Below are 18,235 nucleotides of genomic sequence, written 5' to 3'. Positions count from 1 at the left end.
GAAGGCTGAAGAATCTGTCAACCCAGGATAAGGAACCTTCACCATCCTGTTCAGTATGGCCCAGACTTTAAAGGTTTCTAAAGTATTCACATTTGGGGGAAAAAAACAAAAAAAAAAACAAAAAAACAAAAAAAACCCCCTCCTGGCCTGCTGTGGTCTCTTTCCAAGATCTGAAGAGCTCAAAGCAATTTGCACACACATTTAGAGGTCTCTGTAAATCAGGCAAGCTTTTTTGCCCCACCCCCTCAGCAAGGAGTGCCTGAAAAGCTCTCTGGTTTGGGAAAGGGATAAAGTAGTTCATGTAGGGAGCAAGAAGCGTAAGACAGAGCTGTTTCCACCCTGGAATGAATGGATGCAGGCTGATTTTACTGCCTTAATTGCAGAAGACACTAAAAAGTGAAATAATGGAGCAGCCAGTTGATGGAAGAGCAACTAATGTGACCTTCTTTATACATATATGTTTAAAAGATTGCAATAATCTTCCCCCACACTCACCCTCACTCTCAAGACTCTTTGAAAGACTTGTGGGCTTTTTTTAATCAGGGGGGTTAAGTATGAGGAAAAAAGCAAAAGAGGCTCCTGGGAGCAACAGAAAAAATACGAATTCCCTTCTTCTGGCAAAGTTTAGAGCATATGGTCTTATGGTGATAAATATTCCTTCAACAAAGCAGGCCCTAAAGGGGAATCTCAAAGAACATATCCAGATCTGCATCTGCCCTGAGCCAAGTGGGTCTCCTGCAGCCCAGGTCTGTGCCAAGTGATGGAGGGAAGAGGGTCCCTAAATGTCCAAGCCTTCTTTTATCCCTTCTGTCTTCTGACCATTGACTCTGGTACAGGCACCTGGGGGGGTACATCATCTTTCTTTTTTCCCTCCCTGGGAGCAGTGAGTTATGACCTCGGAGACCCAGGACAACACCTACCTCCTCCATGAGAATGATGAAGGTCGCATTATGCCCCTGCTCTGCTACTAGGCGCCCGTCGGTTGTCACCACATGCAGGCCTCGAGGGGCTTTTCCGGGACACATCTGGGCCTTGGCCGTGTACTTCTCCCTCAGCCCGTCCGTGCAGTTGTTAGATACAATTCTCCGGTACCTAAAGAGTATTGACAGCTGTTGGCAGTGTGGGGTGAGTGTGTGTGTGCATGTTAGAAAAGGATACCAGAAAGCTAGAGTGAGAGACGTTTTGCACAGCTGCTCCTAAACACTGAGTCTCAAAGAAGACAGCCCTTTAAGAAGCCAAACAAATGCTGAGGAACTGCTATCCCTCCATCTGAGGAAGAGCAGCTCTTTAAACATTATTATTGATCCTACCTGGTGAGCCACAGATCAGATCAGTGTCTAAACTAGCCAAGAAAAATCAATGCGTGACTCACATGCAAGAGGGAAGGAGGCTGACCCACTGGACGAGGGAAGTAAGAAAAGCAAGTGCTCCTTTCTGTGAGGGAGGAAGGGACTTGTTTGGAGTTATCTAAGGCCATCTCCAGTTTTCTCTGTACTGAAAACCATCTAGAAGATCAGACTTCTTTTTTTTTTAATATATGAAATTTATTGTCAAATTGGTTTCCATACAACACCCAGTGCTCATCCCAAAAGATGCCTTCTTCAATGCCCATCACCTAGAAGATCAGACTTCCAACTCTGATTCATCAGGAAGCCTCTTCCTGTCTTCCCTCGACCTGCAGGACATCATTCCATCCTTTAATACCTAATAGCCCTTGCTCTGAAGCCACGGGGCTCTTGCACAGCACATTTTCTCTCCTTACTAATATTTCACTTCCCACTCAACACAAATGCCAATTCCAAAGCACAAATTTGAAATGCCTGTTAAATCCTGCTGAGGAAAAATCAGCTCAGAGAAGAAGTGGGCATGGGGAAAACTCCTCACAAAGCAGTGTGGCCTTTCAGGACAAGAGCATCTTTGCACATAGTGATGCCATGTCATCTCACTTCATGAGTGATCCCAGCATATGAAGCCAAGAGCTTGTCCACAGTCCTGACCTGCACGGAAAATATTATTTCCACTATCTGTAAGACTGCATATAATCAACATTCTGGTAAAACCACAAAATATAAATGTGTCACCACCACCATCATTATATCATGTCTTCTTTCACCCTTATGTCAGGAGTAATTAACCAAACCATCCATGCTGCCTTCTTCTGATTGCCTTTCAATTGAAAGCAGATGAGAGACAATTCTTTATGAATAATATTGATCCTCCACTATACCTGATATTTCCCCCCGGTCCTCTCTCCATCCTTCACCCCCCAAACACTGCTGAACTACCAGCCCTATCTCCACCCAAAGATCTCAGGAGGATGTTAAGCAAATGCTGTGTGTAGTTACTGCCTCAGATAGAATTACAATATACCCCTTTGTAGATACATAATATTTTTTTAATTGCCAACTGAGCTCATAATGGGTCTTCAGATGTGCTGTCCAATATGCTAATCACTTTCTACCTGTGCCTACTGTGCACTTAAAATGTGGTTAGTCTTGCATGTTAAAATGATACTATTTTGGATATATTAGGTTAAGTAAATTATCTTATTAAAATTAAGTTTTCATTTAAAATTTTTAATGTAGCTACTAGGAAATTTTAAATTATATATTATAATTCTCATATTATATTATATTATAATTCTTTTGGTTCATATTATAATTCTTTTGGTCAGCACCAGTCTACATCATCAAACTTTTATAATCAATTTATACTTTCTTGCTGACTTTTAATCATTTACAAGATATTTAATTTTTACTTATGGCAGATATTTTGGTGGGTACCATATCCTAATGCAAACTTGATATCATCTACTCTTTCTCTTCAACCTCAACTGGCCAGCTGGTTGACCACCTATAATATAAGCCAACATTTAAGCAACACAGAGGTATGTGTACACAGTTGTAGTAAGTCTTTTGGAAAAAAATTGAATTATCTTTCCTTTTCAGCTTCCTAATTTATTTGATTGGCTATTTGGGATTTTGGTATACCTAACTTGCTTTAAATTGGGTGTACATATACGTGTCACATGATCATATGTGGTGTTGTGATGTAATTCTCTTCCAGTTCCGTCCAAGGTATGCTCTGGCTTGGGATTTGGTGGCCTAGCTGATGACTTGTGCCTATCATATTCTTCTTCCTCAAACTTGATAGCACTGTGTTCTCTTCTACCATATCTCTGAAAGTTCATGCTTCTGGATCTGTATTTTGAATGGCTTAAATCCCTGAACTAGACACCCACAATAAAATCACATCAAAAGTGCTTAAGCCCCAGCTCAGGACCCAGCAACAGCTCCCTAAGAACCAAGTATTTAACTAAAAGTTCTTGCTTTCAGTAGCTCAGACCACTCAACACATCTCTTCCATCATTTTCTCCCGTCACTTAGGTAGATTGTACCTTTTCAGTATTTTACAATCAGAGAAGGTAAAAGTACTGAGGTGGTGAGTAACTTGTGTGAGACGGTAGAGGACCCATTGGAAGAGTTGAGACTGGAGTCCAGAACACCTTAGTCCTCCGCTACTCAAAGTCCTAGGACCAGTAATGCCAATGATGCCCGGGAACTTCTTAGAAATGAAGAATCTCAGCCCCACCCTACATCTACCAAATCACAAGCTGCATTTTAACAAGATCACCAGGTGATCTACAACACATTAAAATTTGAAAAGTGCTATCTTAGACCCCCAATCCACTTGCCAAATCCGTTCTGCACCATGGAGGTAGCAAAAGACGGGAAGATAAGTCTTCAAGGAAATATTTTTTTCCCCACAAATCTGAGTAACTATAAGTGAGCAAAGAGAGAAACACATACATAGTGTGACAATTAAACAAAGTATGCCTTGACCTTCTTATTCCAGGAGGTTCTAGAATGGGACCTGTAAATTTTCATTTTAAGTTGCCAGCATCACAGTCTAGGAGAGCTTCTGTTCATCTATCACTAGAGAGCACTGTAATATCTGCATACCACTTGTGTTCATTTATTTCCTCAGGGGCTCAAAAAATAAGGTGGCATCTCTTTCCAGCAAAGAAGACCCGACTGAAACAATAGCTATGGTCTGTCAGAGGCAAATGGAAAAAAGTATTGAAATCTGGTAGATTTCTGATGTTCCCCCTAAAGCTACTCTAAGCTAAAGAAAGCCTCAGCTTTCCTCAGAAGGCACCTATAAACAAACTATCCATACTCTCTCATGCTTCAGAAGAAATGCTACCTTTGATCCCAATCTAGGGAAACAGGAGACTAGTGAATAGAGTTCCTTCAGGTGTTTTACTTACCCAGTGCTGTTAAGGTAGCTTTGACCAAGGCTGCAGTCCTTTGATGGGGATGCTGGGTTGTACCAGAAAGCTGGGACACACTGGCTCTCCCCGTGTCTCTCATAGCCGTAGTCACTGTCCAGAAAATGAATATTGCACACTAGTACAGATGCACAAATGCCAAAACACCCACAGACACACACAAACACAAATACATCTCTACGGTCTTGCAAAAAGCTGCATTGCATTCTTTCAAATATTCCCAGTGACAGCAAATATTCATATGAAGTTTTAGAGTTAGAAATAATCTCGAATCATTGGAAATCCAGTGTATGGAAGAAATAATGCATTATCAAACAAATACTCCAGGTTAAAAAGAGGTATGGATATACATCATGTAGCAGGTACACTGGCTGGGGTTGGGTGTCAGGGATGCTATGAGCTGAAAAGCATATTCTGGATCACAGTGGAATTACTGACATAAGTAGGTGATAAGCAAGAGGATGATTTTAAAGGTCAAGATTCATTTCTGGATAAAATTCCATAGGTGTTATTCCAAAATTAATTTCATAGATTTTATTTTAATTTTTCCTACAAATTCCTTCCCAATATATATATATATATATATATATATATATATATATATATATATATATATATATATATATTTGCATTCACATATATACAAACAGTCATTCAATTTGTCCCCAATACATACATATAACACAGGTCTCCTGTTACCCTACAAAAAACAACAAACTGAGGTTCTTTTCCACATTTTCATAAAAGCCTAGCTGTAATAAAATAAAGAAAGAAAATCAGGTATAATTCCCTCCTGCATTCCTCCCATTCCAAAATGAAGTAAAAGACCAGTGTGTAGAGAGGAGGGCCCCCGTCTGAAATGTGACTGGTGTTTCCTTACTTCTTGGAGTTTCATAAGGCTCCCAGGTGCATAAATGTCAGGGTAGAAAAAGAGCAATAAAATAAGTATTATTGCTCTTGAAACCAACCAGAGGTCACTGAGGGTGTCTTCACTTGGCAGGAGAATTCATGCTTCTAAGTTAAGCACCCAAGGGTTTCCTGAAACCCACAGACTGGGCAGAACAATCTGGACATTTGAATATTGATCCACTGAGTGTTAATAAAACATATAACAGCAAGGAAAGTCACTCTCTCCAGACCTACCCCTCCTTTCTTTTTCTGTTCCCATGTTCTTTGAGCCAAGATTTAATTAAAGTCCAATGAAAATAGAGGGAAACAGTCTGTGACTAGGGTAGGAATGAAAGGGAGGTAGGAATACAAGTTTAACTCTAGATTTATTTATGACTCAATATGTGCACTGTCCTCAGGAAGAAGTATTACAATCCTTGCCTACAAGGACTTTTAGTCTTTGTAGAAAGAGACCTAACATGCCTCAAATCCAACCAAAGAACAGAATAATACAGCATGAGGCAGAACATGAAAATACAGTATGAAGCAGTACAGTTAGGAAGCACCGACTGATGGAGGAGATTATAGAAATTGTTCTCTCAGTTCCATATCACCTTACTTCCTCACCATATTCCTCTACACCAAACTCATACCTGAACAGTCCAGGCCAAATTTTCAACCCTTTGTCTCTGCATATGTTATTCCCTGGGCTTGAAGCACTCAACGTTGTCTGTGTTTGGTAGTTTGCTTAGTATTCGTCTTCAGTATCTAATCAGAGGAGGCCTTCGCTGATTCCCCAGACAGAATCTTTGTGACCACAGCATGTTGGAAACATTGAAGATACAGAGATCTCTGTTGGTTTTGTTTGGCAATATAATAGTTCAGAGCAGTACTTAGGACATTGTCGGTGTTGAATATTTACTGGGTGAATGAATACTCCAATTATGTTTTAAAAGTAATCACACTTATTATTCCATTACATTGGGTCTATCTCTGCAGGGAGATGTGAACCCATAGTTCACCTTCCAGTGTGGACCACAGAAAACATCCCAAGTGCTAGACAGATGCCTAAGCCAGAAAGGTGGGACTCAAGACCAGCTTTGATATGGCCATGTTTAAATGAAAATGGAAGAAAATAAGGAGCAAGGGACGTGTCCGTCAAACAAATCTTTTGCCATGCCTCCTGATCAATGATCAGAGATCTCCCAGCCCGCACGTTCAATGCGGACTCAGTATTGTGACAGTTGGTAACCACCAGTGGGAACAGACTTAAAATTTCAGGAATTTTGCCAGCTAATTAATAGTTGTTAAACACAGCCAATATCAAAAAAATAAGTTATATCAAATTTCAATTAAATAAATATATTTTAAAAATAAATACATAAAGCACAGAGACCCCTTATATTTTGCTGCATTTGTTATAATACTACTACTACTACTACTACTACTAATATATTGTTATATATAAAATGTTAGGTATTATTATTTTATCTATGCTCCTGAGGTCATTTGCATCTATGTACCTGTAGGACAAAAATACTACATAATGTGCTTCTGTACATCTCTTCTCAATTCTATATTCACTGGCGTCATGCTGGTAGCTTGAAATTGGCCACATTTGGGGATATTTAAAGCAATCAGCAAATGCTACAAATGAGGGCTTATTTATTTGTTCCAAGAGAGCTAGTAGTTAAATATTTACCAGCACAGCACTATCTGATTTATTTTAAAAAAAATTTTAATGTTTATTCATTTTTGAGAGAGAGAGAGACAAAGAGACAGAGAGACAGAGAGACAGAGGGCATGAGTGGGGCCAGGGCAGAGAGAGAAGGAGACACAGAATCCAAAGCAGGCTCCAGGCTCTGAGCTGTCAGCACAGAGCCTGACATGGGGCTGGAACCCACAAACCATGAGATCATGACCTGAGCTGAACTTGGACACTTAACCAACTGAGCCACCCAGGCACCACCAGAATATCTGATTTCTAAGCATTGCTTATCAGTAGAAACATTTGGGCTGTGGTGGGTCTGCAATGCTTCTAGACAATTCTCCAACTGCTGGATGAACTAAATCTACTGAATGTCCTGCTAACCCTAAGAAATATTAATAATCTCTGAAGGAAGGGTGCTCTCCTTAATAGCTTTGGGAAGGAAAGGAATGTCTTAATGCTCTTTCCTAAATCTTTAACCATCTTTAGCAGTTCTGTTCAGCTCTGCTACCTGTTAGCAATGCAGTAATTAAAAAAGGTGCGTCAGGGATGCTGTTTTGCCCCAAAGAGAAAAGGCACCTCATTAATATTTAATAACATTAATGGAAACATCACTGGCTGCCTCCAAGCTGTGGACTTCTTCATTAACTTCTGTTAAATGTATATTAAAATCTCATTCTGCCCAACCTACCCCCCAGCTCTGGAGTTTGCATGATTTTAAAAACAAAAAACAAAAAACAAAAAACAAAAAACAAAAAAAAAAACAAGCAGTTCCAGCTGCTGCTCCAACTTTCTGGGGAAGAGGTGTTTTTCTGTTGAATTGTGACATTTGGAGAGAATGTACCAGAAAGTCTGATTTGCCTCAGGGAAGTATGCTGCCACAGCTTCTGCAAACACACCAGCAGTTTCCTTCCAGAAATAAGTCACCTCTGCATCTTTCTTAACTATAAAAGGGTTTAGAACTTCTAAAAGTTTAGGAGGAAACTTCTCCATTTCCAGGAGATGTATGTCCTCCAAATCCCATTCAGGGAGAAGCCTTAGACCATCTAAAGAGGGAAGAGACAAGCTTCAGAAATCACAAAGCTTCTGCGTGTCAGTGACACTTGTATTCCTTGGGTCTAATCCTCTCAACTGGTAGGTTGGAAGGGAGAAACAAAAGAGAAGTGACTTGTTCAAGACTGTACACAGCTGGAAATGGCAGATGGAAGTGATACTTGGGACTCCTGATCCATGCCTCAGATTTAGTAAATGAAGCACCCATTTAATCATCATAAGAGAGAGCCCCCTGGTCCCCAGGAATGACATTCTGAGACTCTGGGAGCCAGTCCAGAAGTCATGCTTTCAATTGGCCCAGTTGCTGGGGCTTTTCTACTCTCAGACCATGCAGAGCCCTATCACTGCCTCAGTGACCCCCAGGCCCTCCATTCTCCCATTTGGCGGTTGAGATTCCAGGAATAGTACTCCCCGGATGTCTCTGTCCCACTTAATGAGACAGGATCACATGCTGGTTTGAAATGGGCAGATAGAAGGTTTTGGCAGATGCAGAGTGAACACTCAACAAACAGAAGCAACTGCAACAAAAACGATGGGATAATAATTAACATCATTAACATTTTGCTAAGGCAGAAGCCTAAATACAGGCAAAAAGAAAGGCGATTACATCCAAACTCTTTCAGAAATTGTATGAAAAACCCAACAAGCATCCCTCAAGTATTTCTCTTTATCAAGCCTCATGCCCTCTAACAACCTTTTCACACAACTGCATTCTCTGAAGTGCTGCCCTTTTCCCTTGTGCTTGGCACCAAGTCTACACAGCTCCATCACAACCTTCCACAGTAAGCCTTCTGTCATTACTCCAGTCCTCAACACTCCTTGCTCTGATCATTTCTGGCACTTGCAGGTAGGAAGGACCAGGGCTGTCTGAAAGACCTTCCTGTTTTACAACTATGCTATCCAATATGGTAGCCACTAGCCACATGTGACTACGAACACCCAGAATATGGCTAGTACAATTGAAGAACTGAATGTGTAATTTAATTTCATTTTAATGCAAATAACCACATGTGACTAGTGACTGCTATATTGGATAATATAGGTCTGGATTGTAAAATTCAGCCCCTAGTTATGTTCCTTATTATTTGCAATTATGCCTTCTTTCAGTTCAAAACTCTGGTTTACACCTTTGCTTTTTCCACAATGCTAGTCTATAGAAAAATATACTTGATTGTACTCTAAATGCAGAATACTAATGGTTGATTTCAGACACCCCTGCACTTATGCACTGCGGCATCCCCATCTCTCTTCCCCTCTATGTTACCACTTGATAAACTCCCTCTATAGATGTGGAACCATACTGCACATGGAAGGAAGCACTAAAACACGCCCAGACTTAGAACTCTCAGGTCAGAATATTATCATTTTGAATGAGTTACTTAACCTCTCTGTGTATCCATTTCTTCATCTATCAAAGGCCTACAGTAACAGACTCTCCTTCCAGAAGCTAGCTGAGAAAAGTAAGATAATCCATCTAAAGGACTTAGTGAGTAGTAGGTGCTCAGCAAAAGTTATTGCTGAGTAAGTGGTTGGGTGAATAAGAAAAGAGAATGATTAAACATAATTCCTGGTTCAACCTGGTTCTCCTTGGACAAAGGTAATTGCATCTCTCAGAGGGCCACTCCTTCCTAGAAGCCTCATTTGACTTCAAAGAAGGCCCTTATACTCCCTTTTCTGACTACTCACTAGCCCTTGACAAACTTAATTCACAGGGATGATTCATGTCTGGCCCTTCACCAGTGCCACAATGGAAGTGGCTCTCTAGAATAAGCATGAGGCTAACTAAGTAGAAACATCAATATTTATGCAAAATTCATGCTTAATACTGACATGTACTCCTGAGGAAAGGGTGAATATTATTCTACAAATAAATGCTTCTGAGAATCTGTAAAAGCTTCCCTCTTCAAACAAAGAAAAGATATAGGTTGAAAATACTCTCCCTTTGTGGATCTAGGCTATACTCCTAAACTTTTCCACCAAAATCAAGACGTTTAATGCATCCTCCCCAGCCCATAAACAACCCCCCCCCCCCCCACACACACACACTAATCTGATTAAAACTAGGTTATACCCTCTCCCTGCTGTCTCTGACACTTAAAAGTTGCTTGAACCAATCAGATGAACATGACCTGATTTGGCTTAGGCAAACAACTAGGTAGAATGCACATAATAATTACTTATACTAACTGAGCTGGGCTTTTCAGATTCTTTAGCTAATAACGCTTCCTGGTAGGAAGGACCATTGAGGAGATAGGGCTATGAAACTCCTGCCATGCACTGATTTCCAGCACTGAAGACAAACAACTGTATTTGATGGAAAAAAATATATTTTTAAATCAATACCTATGCTTACTGAAGATCACTTAAAACAAAACAATTTTAAATACTCAGTAGTTGTTTATATAAAATATTGTAGAAAAACAACAGAAATTTCAGAAATAAAACTTTCTTCTCTACTCAAAAGTAGTGCAAAAATATTTTTAGGCCACACGATTTTTTTTTTTTTGCTTTTGTTCTCAGATTCTGACCACTAACCCAGCCTCAAGTCCTGGGTGTTTGTTTGCTTATCCTATCTCTGACTCAAGTGGTTCGTTTTTAAATTATTATTAAAGTATAATCAGCTTTTTTTGTTATATAAATTTTAGGTGTACAATAAAATGATTCAACAATTCCACACATTTCTCAGCATTTATCAAGATACAAGTGCTCTTAATTCCCTTTATCTAGTTTACTCATCCTCCTCACCACCCAGCTTCCCTCTTATTTTCTCCATATTTAAGAATCTGTTATTTTTTGTGTTTTTGTTTCTTTCTTTTTTAAATTCTACAAATTAGTGAAATCATATGGTATTTGTCTTTCTCTGACTCACTTATTTAAATTAGCATTACACCCTCTAGGTCATCCATGGTGTTGTAAAAGGCAAGATTTCATCCTTTTTTATGGCTGAGTAATATTCCACTGTGTGTGTGTGCATGCACACGCACACACACACACACACACACCACATCTTTATTCATTCAACTATCAATGGACACATTTGCGTTGCTTCCATATCTTGGCTATTTAAAATGCTGCAATTGGGGCACCTGGGTGGCTCCGTCAGTTAAGAGCCCGACTTTGGCTCAGGTCACGGTATCACAGTTTGCAAGTTCGAGCCCTGCATCGGGCTATCTGCTATTAGCATAGAGTCTGCTATGTGTCCTCTGTCCCCCTTTCTCTGTCCTGCTCCCCTTCCTCCCTCCCTCTCAAAAATAAACATTACAAAAATTATAAAAATAAAATAAAATAAAATAAAATAAAATAATGCTGCAATAAATATAGGAGTGCATACGTATTTTCAAATTAGTGTTTCTGTTTTCTTCAGGTAAATTACCCAGTAGTGAAATTACTCAATCACTCAATCATTTGGTAACTCTATTTTTAATTATTTGAGGAACATCCATACTGTCTTCTGTATTATTTCTAATTTGAGATACAATTGGGTCTAAAATATAATCACATAATGCTTCAAATACCATATTCCCCAAAATTCTATAAGGTCCTCTTGAACACCATACACCTATTACAATTCGAGTACCAATGGTCAAAACTACATCATCTGGAATTTTGTTAGAGTTAACGGAACATTCTAAATAAAAAAATATCAACAGCAGTTCACCCACGTTATTTGAGGATGTTTTAATTTTAGAATAACTAAACTTGGGGACCTGTTTCTTTTGAAACATAAAGTGAATCTAATAAGACTTGTTTGATTTCTTGAGAAATAGCATGATACAGAGAAGAACATAGGATTTAACTAGACTTGTATTTGAGCTCCAAATTTCTCTGTTATGTGACCTTAGTCAAGTAGCTTACGTTCCACATGCTTGTTTTCATCTCATTAAAAAGTCATAGTAACAATGCTGATGTTACAGAGCATTGGGTCCGGGTGGTACCTCTGTAAATTCAAGTGCAAGAACCAAAGGACACCTTGCAAAGGCTTTTTTCTTTTTTAATTTATTTCTTTTTTTTTTTTTTTTTTTGCACTGCTTCACTTACAGATGGATTCTGATAGCAGTTCCCAAAGAAAAGCTCAGAAATATTTTAAGCAGTACCACCTACAATAAATGAACGAAAAACACCCAAAGGTATGACTTTGTAGACAGGGCTCATTTGGATGTATAAGCTCTGGTTTACTTGCTAAAAATACCATGGGGACTACTTAACTGTGGGGTACAAGATTAACAACAGCAGCAGCAATAGCTACCATATGGATGCCTACACCACTAGGATGAATGCCTCACCTACATTAATGATGTAGATTAATTCATTTATTCCTCTCTAGCAACCAATGAGATACATGTTATATTATCTGTATTTTACTGCCGAGAAGGTTAAATCATAGAGATTAAGAAAATTTCCCAAGGTCAAAATCTGTGAATATCAGAGCTGAGATTTTTTATTTCCAGACTAGTAAATGTTAGTGGAATTACTGAAAGAAAAATATTTATGCCATAATTCTTCTTCTTTCTCCATTGTGAGGTTTCCCAATAGCAGACAAGGGTCTATTACAGCTCAGAGAGACACAGGAGAGAATAGTATGACATGCAAGGGCAGTGTGCCTCCATGGAGTCAGTCTTCAGAGGGACCCAAGGAAGACTGAAATTCATATTCAGAATATTCAAGCTGACATCAATATGTCACGCAGCATAATGCTGAGGGGTCTATGACAATTTTTCTGGGTTGTGGTTAATAATTGAAAATTATTCTTCCCAAGTGTGAAAATATCCTCTGTTTCCAAAGGGTCAGAAGTGCCACAGGTAGGACCCTGACATTCAAATTAAATTCCATTCAGCATATCCCATTTTAATGATTCTCACTGAGGTCAAGCTTTCCAAGGCATGTGTTCAGGGATGCAGAGTAGCTAGGGAGCAGTCATAGCCATCTAGCTGGTTTGCAGTTACCAGTGATAGTGCTAGCAGAAAGGGGGGAACAAAACATGGGTTCCAGCACAAAGCAAGCTTCAGGAAGAGGAAGAAATGAGGCTGAATGAGGTTGCTGGGGAGGGGCAGCTGTTCTGCATCCATATGGATTTACTTCTGTTATTCGACACCAGAAAAGCCCAAATGCAACTCTGCTGCTGTCCTGCCAAGTTTAGAGGGTGATGCCTGAGCCCTTAGCTTTGTCTTTTAACCTGGAATGGGTTATGAAAATATCTAAATTGAACTTCACCTTTTGACTGTCCTGAGAAGGAGGAATTCATCTAATAGGGATCAGTGTGGGATCACTAGCAGGATCCCCCATCCCCAGAATTGAAATACTTTTTTGACTCTCCTAAAAGGGACAATGTTCAGGGAATATGGTGCAACCGCTTAATTCTTACTATGGGATAGGCACTGAAGAAAGTCTAAAATTCCTGCCCTCATAGCAGTCTACTGGGGAAGGACAGACAATAATAAAGCAATCAGAAAACATGATCACTCCACGTGGTGACTAATACTAAGACAATGAACTAGGGTGTCAGAGTGTCACGGTGTAGGAGAGATCAGGTGGCCTCAGAAAGCATTTCTGAAAAGCTGATGTTTTTGCTGAGATATGACTCATCCAGAGGTTCCAGCCATGCTGAGATTTGGAAGAAATTCTGCACTTGCTATTGTCTTTGATAGGCGTAAGCCTAGATTAATTAAGGTACAGAAAGGAGACGGTAGTGTGGCTGCAAAACAGGGAATGAGGGCAGAATGGTAGGAAATTAGGGCACAATGGTAGCAGGCCAAATCGTGTAGAGTAGAATAAGCCAAGGAAGGAAGACTGCATTGTATTTTGTGGGAGAGAGGAAGCTACTGGAGTGTTTTAAGCATAGGAATAGTAATATATGATTTGGGTTTTCACAATCTCATTTTGGTTGCTGTCAGGAGGATAGGTTTTAGGGCAACAAGGGTGGAGGCAGAGAGAGTTTGTAGGTTGCGGGAGTGATCCAAGTTGTGGTCAACATGGGCAGAGGTACTTTGGGTTAGAATGTGTTCTGGAGGTGAAGACTCACAAGGACTTGCAGATGGCCTGGGCCTTAGGGGAAGAGGAAGGGGAAGGGAAAATCAAGCTCTCCTGAGATTTTGACTTAAGCAACTATATTTTTTATTGAGTTTGGAAAAACTGGTCTGGGAAGAGGGGTTCAAGAAGAGCTGAAAAAATTGCTTTCTAAAGTAGAAGATTCAGGAAGAGCTCCACTTTGGCCACATTGGGTCTGAAATCCCTACTAGCAATTCAAGGGGAGATAGAGGCTGAGTATGTACATGGACACACATGTCTCCATCCTAGAGGACAGTGAGGCCAGAGCTGGAGGTATATATTGGAAATTTGTGGATTATTGGCTAATAGGTGAGACTTAAAGTTGTTCTTTGTAGTTGTCATTAGAGGGAGAAAAAAAATGATGAAAGGAGAGAGTACACATGGAAGATCACAGTTTGAGCTAATGTATCTGGAGGTAGCTGTCCAAGGTGGTAGCTCTCTGAGCTTTGTCACTGCTCAGACCAACCTCTCTGGTACTTGCCCAGGGATGCTAACTGAAGATGACAAGTTTCCTCAGACATATTGCTCTGACAGAACAGTGACCTCCCCTGTGAAAATATCTCCTCCTGTCCTCCCTCCAGGGGTACAGGGTTACCCTCGGGCCCAGGAACTGAAACAGTCAGGCCCATAGGCCAGCAAACACACCTCCCACCTGTGGGTCATGACTCCCCTTTCCCCAGCTCGATCTTCATCCTCACCCCCCAACAAGTAAATGTCTGGTTGAAACTGACAATGAGATGCCATGGGACTCACCATTCAAAGTCCCAGTCAGCACAGACACAGGGCTCTGAAACCACTGTCCCTGAGGAATCTCGACCCAGGGCACACTGAGCTCCTGGCTTGCGTTTCTTGAATATTTTTCTTTCTCCCATGACGCAAGGCTCCCCCTTAGAAAGAAAGTCCACGGTGAGAAAGGAAGAAAAACACAAAGAAGGTGAAATAAACCAGCTTCTCTATAGGAAGCGCTGGCCTTTCCATTCTCTTTTGGTCACTCTGTCTACCAATCTCATCCCTAGTAACCATTCAGGAGTCTCAAGGGAAAAAGGGCCAGTCTTTTACTACCACATAAGAGGAACACCATGGAGGAGGTGCTGGCTCATCACTACCTCCCACCCAACTTAGCCAATGATGTCTACTTCATCTTGTTTCTCTTCCACCTCTGGAGAGAAGGCAAAAATTCCAAGTCATTGTCACAGACTTACAAATTGCCCAAATGACTTCAACAGAAATTGTGGTGGAAAAGAATCCAATTCTGGCATATTTTTCATATCATCTTCAGAGTAAAACTGAAGTTGGCCTGAAAAGTTCTCTCTCTATGATAAATAATCATGCCCAAGTCCTTATTTCCAGTCAAGGGCAAAGAAAAGCGGAGAAACTGGTATAAATCACATGATCGCAATGGTTCTCAAGAATGCAGAAGTCTTACCTATGCTGCAAAGCAACAAATATCTACCATTTCTAGAGGCACTCACCCCAATCCCTCACCCTTTATCTGTGGCCCTGTTTCCAGGGCTCTTGGGGATCTCACTGCAGGCTGGCCTGACAAATATTCTCACCCTCCCCACTAACAGGTGAGATGATGAAACCACTGAAAGTCCTCCTGGCTGTCTGGGTTTATTTCTCCACAGATAGAGCAAAAGCCCGAGGTAATACTTGCCCCCCTCACCCCTCGACTATTCAATCATCTCAACGGGTTGATCAGGATCACAGGGTGAAAAATGGTCTTTAAATACCATCTTTGCATGCTTGACCTGTGTGTGTGGACTCCAACCCTTCCCCCAAATCCATCACTATCTTCAGATGCCCCACTACCTTCTTCCTCCAAATAGGAAGGCCCAGAGATGACCAAACAGGCCTTGTGGTAGTTCCTCTTCCTAGAAGCCAGTATGCCCCTACCACATGGTATACCTGATTGAGCAGGTGCCAGGTCTGATAGTCTTCCTTGGTGCAGCGTCGGCTGAAGATAGATTTGTAGTCCACTTTCACCAACTGCCATTCAGAACGGAGGCTGAAGTGGCCGAAAACTCTAAGTGTTTAGGGGAGGCAGGGGAGAGACAAACAGAGAGGTCCCACTAGTCAGTCACTAATACACAAAGACTGGAGGGCGAGAGGACTAAATTGCGGCCTGGACTCAACAGGTTCTTCCAAATTGAGGTTTTGGAAGGTCACCAAGGAGAAAGTCCACCATTTACACAACTCTAGCCAACTGGCATGGTATTCATAGTGGGTTTAAAACTAACCACTTTTTAATTGGAAAAGTAATATATGTACTTTATAGTAAGCAATGAGAACACAGGAAGATATGAAGAAAAACATCACCCAATAGTTCAAAACCTTACACAGAAAGATATGAAGAAAGAAAAAAATCACCCAATAGTTCAAAATCTTACACTCAACAGGTAGAACTGTTGTTGATATTTTGACATGTAGCCTTCTTGTTTCTCCTTAATGCAAGCACAGGTATTTTATCTACTGATGTCTACTGACAGGGACTCAGTTTCCTCATCTGTAAAGTAAATGTGTATGTGTATGGTGGGAATGGGGGCAAATTAGCTAATCTGAAGTGTGGCTGCCAGTTCCAAAATTCTGACAGAATCTAAGTATGCTTTAGTTGAAATTCCTATTGTTTAATTCACATGAATAACACCCTCCTTTCCCTTCCCTGAAAAATCACAGTAGCCCCATAAAAGGAACTCATATTTATGTATAGTAAAGAAACACACCATCTATGTGACTTAGATAATCAATACTGACCTTTTCAAAGCCCAGTAGTTGATGGCCCTATACATATGAATGACCAATGGTTTCTAGAAAAATGGAAAAAAATACTGATCACCCATACTCTACTTGGGTGGCATGTCTTATAATTACAATGCAAGATATCTATCATAGTGCTATAAAGAGGAGACCAATCACTCTGGGAACCTAAACCAACTGAAGTCTTTCAAGGCATTGGATGGATTCCATTTCAGCAAGATTTAATCATTTTATCATCCCCGGATTCTCATCTCCTTCCAGTCATATGTTCTTGTGGTGACACCTAAGAGACTACTCCTCAAGGGACAGTCCCTTCTTCTTTCTGAAGGATGAAGATGCTTTGCGAGGGGTGGAAGTTGACTAAAATTGTGAAATGGATGAATAAATAGGACTGTTTTGTAGATCGTACAACTTACATATTACACCTTGAGAAATGCCTTTTAATGTTCTATCAATTTAAAAGTTAAATACATGGGCGCCTGGGTGGCTCAGTCGGTTGGGCGGCCGACTTCGGCTCAGGTCATGATCTCACGGTCCGTGAGTTCGAGCCCCACGTTGGGCTCTGTGCTGACAGCTCAGAGCCTGGAGCCTGTTTCAGATTCTGTGTCTCCCTCTCTCTGACCCTCCCCCATTCATGCTCTGTCTCTCTCTGTCTCAAAAATAAATAAACGTTAAAAAAAAATTTTAAAGTTAAATACAACTTTTTATGGTCTTGTCTAAAAGATCAAACAGACTTTGGGGTGCCTGGGTGGCTCAGTTGGTTAAGTGGCCAATTCTTGATTTTAGCTCCGGCCGTGATCTCGTGATTTGTGAATTAAAGCCCTGTGTCGGACTCTACACTGACAGTAAGGAGCCTGCTTGGGATCCTCTCTCTCCCCCTCTCTGTCTACCCCTCCCCCACTCATTCTCACTCTCTCTCTCTCTTCCCCCTTCCCTCCCTCTCAAAACAAACAAATAAATAAATAAATAAAAACATATAAAATTAAAAAAACAGACTTTGAGGTGAATAAGTCATAGGGATAACAGGCACTGCATAGGAAATACAGTTGATGATACTGTAATCATTTTGTATGGTTACAGGTGGTAGTTGCACTTGTAGTGAGTGTAGCATAACATATGGAGATGCTGAATCACTATATTGTACACCTGACACTAATGTACCATTGTGTGCCAACTATACTAAAAGAACAAAACTAAAAACGTATGATCTTTATAAGAATCTTAGCTCAGCACTGAGTAGCAGAAGCCATGGGGCTAGAATATCTTGGGTTGTGTGGTCAATACCGTGTGAAGCAGAGTGAATGTAAGCATCCCTCCCCTAGGCTTACTCTGATCTCTTGCATTTTTGCTATATTCATTGGTCTCCAAATCCCATACGTCCATGCCAGGTCACCAGTGAGGTACTTTCACCTTCTAGTCCTGATTCATTTCATGGAGAGTTCACTAGTCAGTCCATTTAAAATCTCTAACAAAGCAGTTATGTCTTAAAAGTT

General features: G+C 40.6%; 1 protein-coding gene across 1 annotated transcript in view; it reads right to left on the bottom strand.

The window, feature by feature from the left end:
- SORCS3 (sortilin related VPS10 domain containing receptor 3) overlaps positions 1-18,235 on the bottom strand; it is a 594,679-nt gene that overhangs the window by 34,118 nt on the left and 542,326 nt on the right. The window contains exons 15-18 of the mRNA XM_019459374.2: positions 15,894-16,011; positions 14,739-14,872; positions 4,271-4,384; positions 921-1,092 (exon numbers count right to left, since the gene is read on the bottom strand). Of these exons, the coding sequence (XP_019314919.2) occupies positions 921-1,092; positions 4,271-4,384; positions 14,739-14,872; positions 15,894-16,011 (538 nt within the window). The remainder of the gene's footprint in view (positions 1-920; positions 1,093-4,270; positions 4,385-14,738; positions 14,873-15,893; positions 16,012-18,235) is intronic.

This window comes from Panthera pardus, unplaced genomic scaffold (genome assembly GCF_024362965.1).
Source record: "Panthera pardus isolate Hobbes unplaced genomic scaffold, ASM2436296v1 HiC_scaffold_22, whole genome shotgun sequence".
NCBI lineage: Eukaryota > Metazoa > Chordata > Mammalia > Carnivora > Felidae > Panthera > Panthera pardus.
This window is presented reverse-complemented; position numbering and strand designations above follow the sequence as displayed.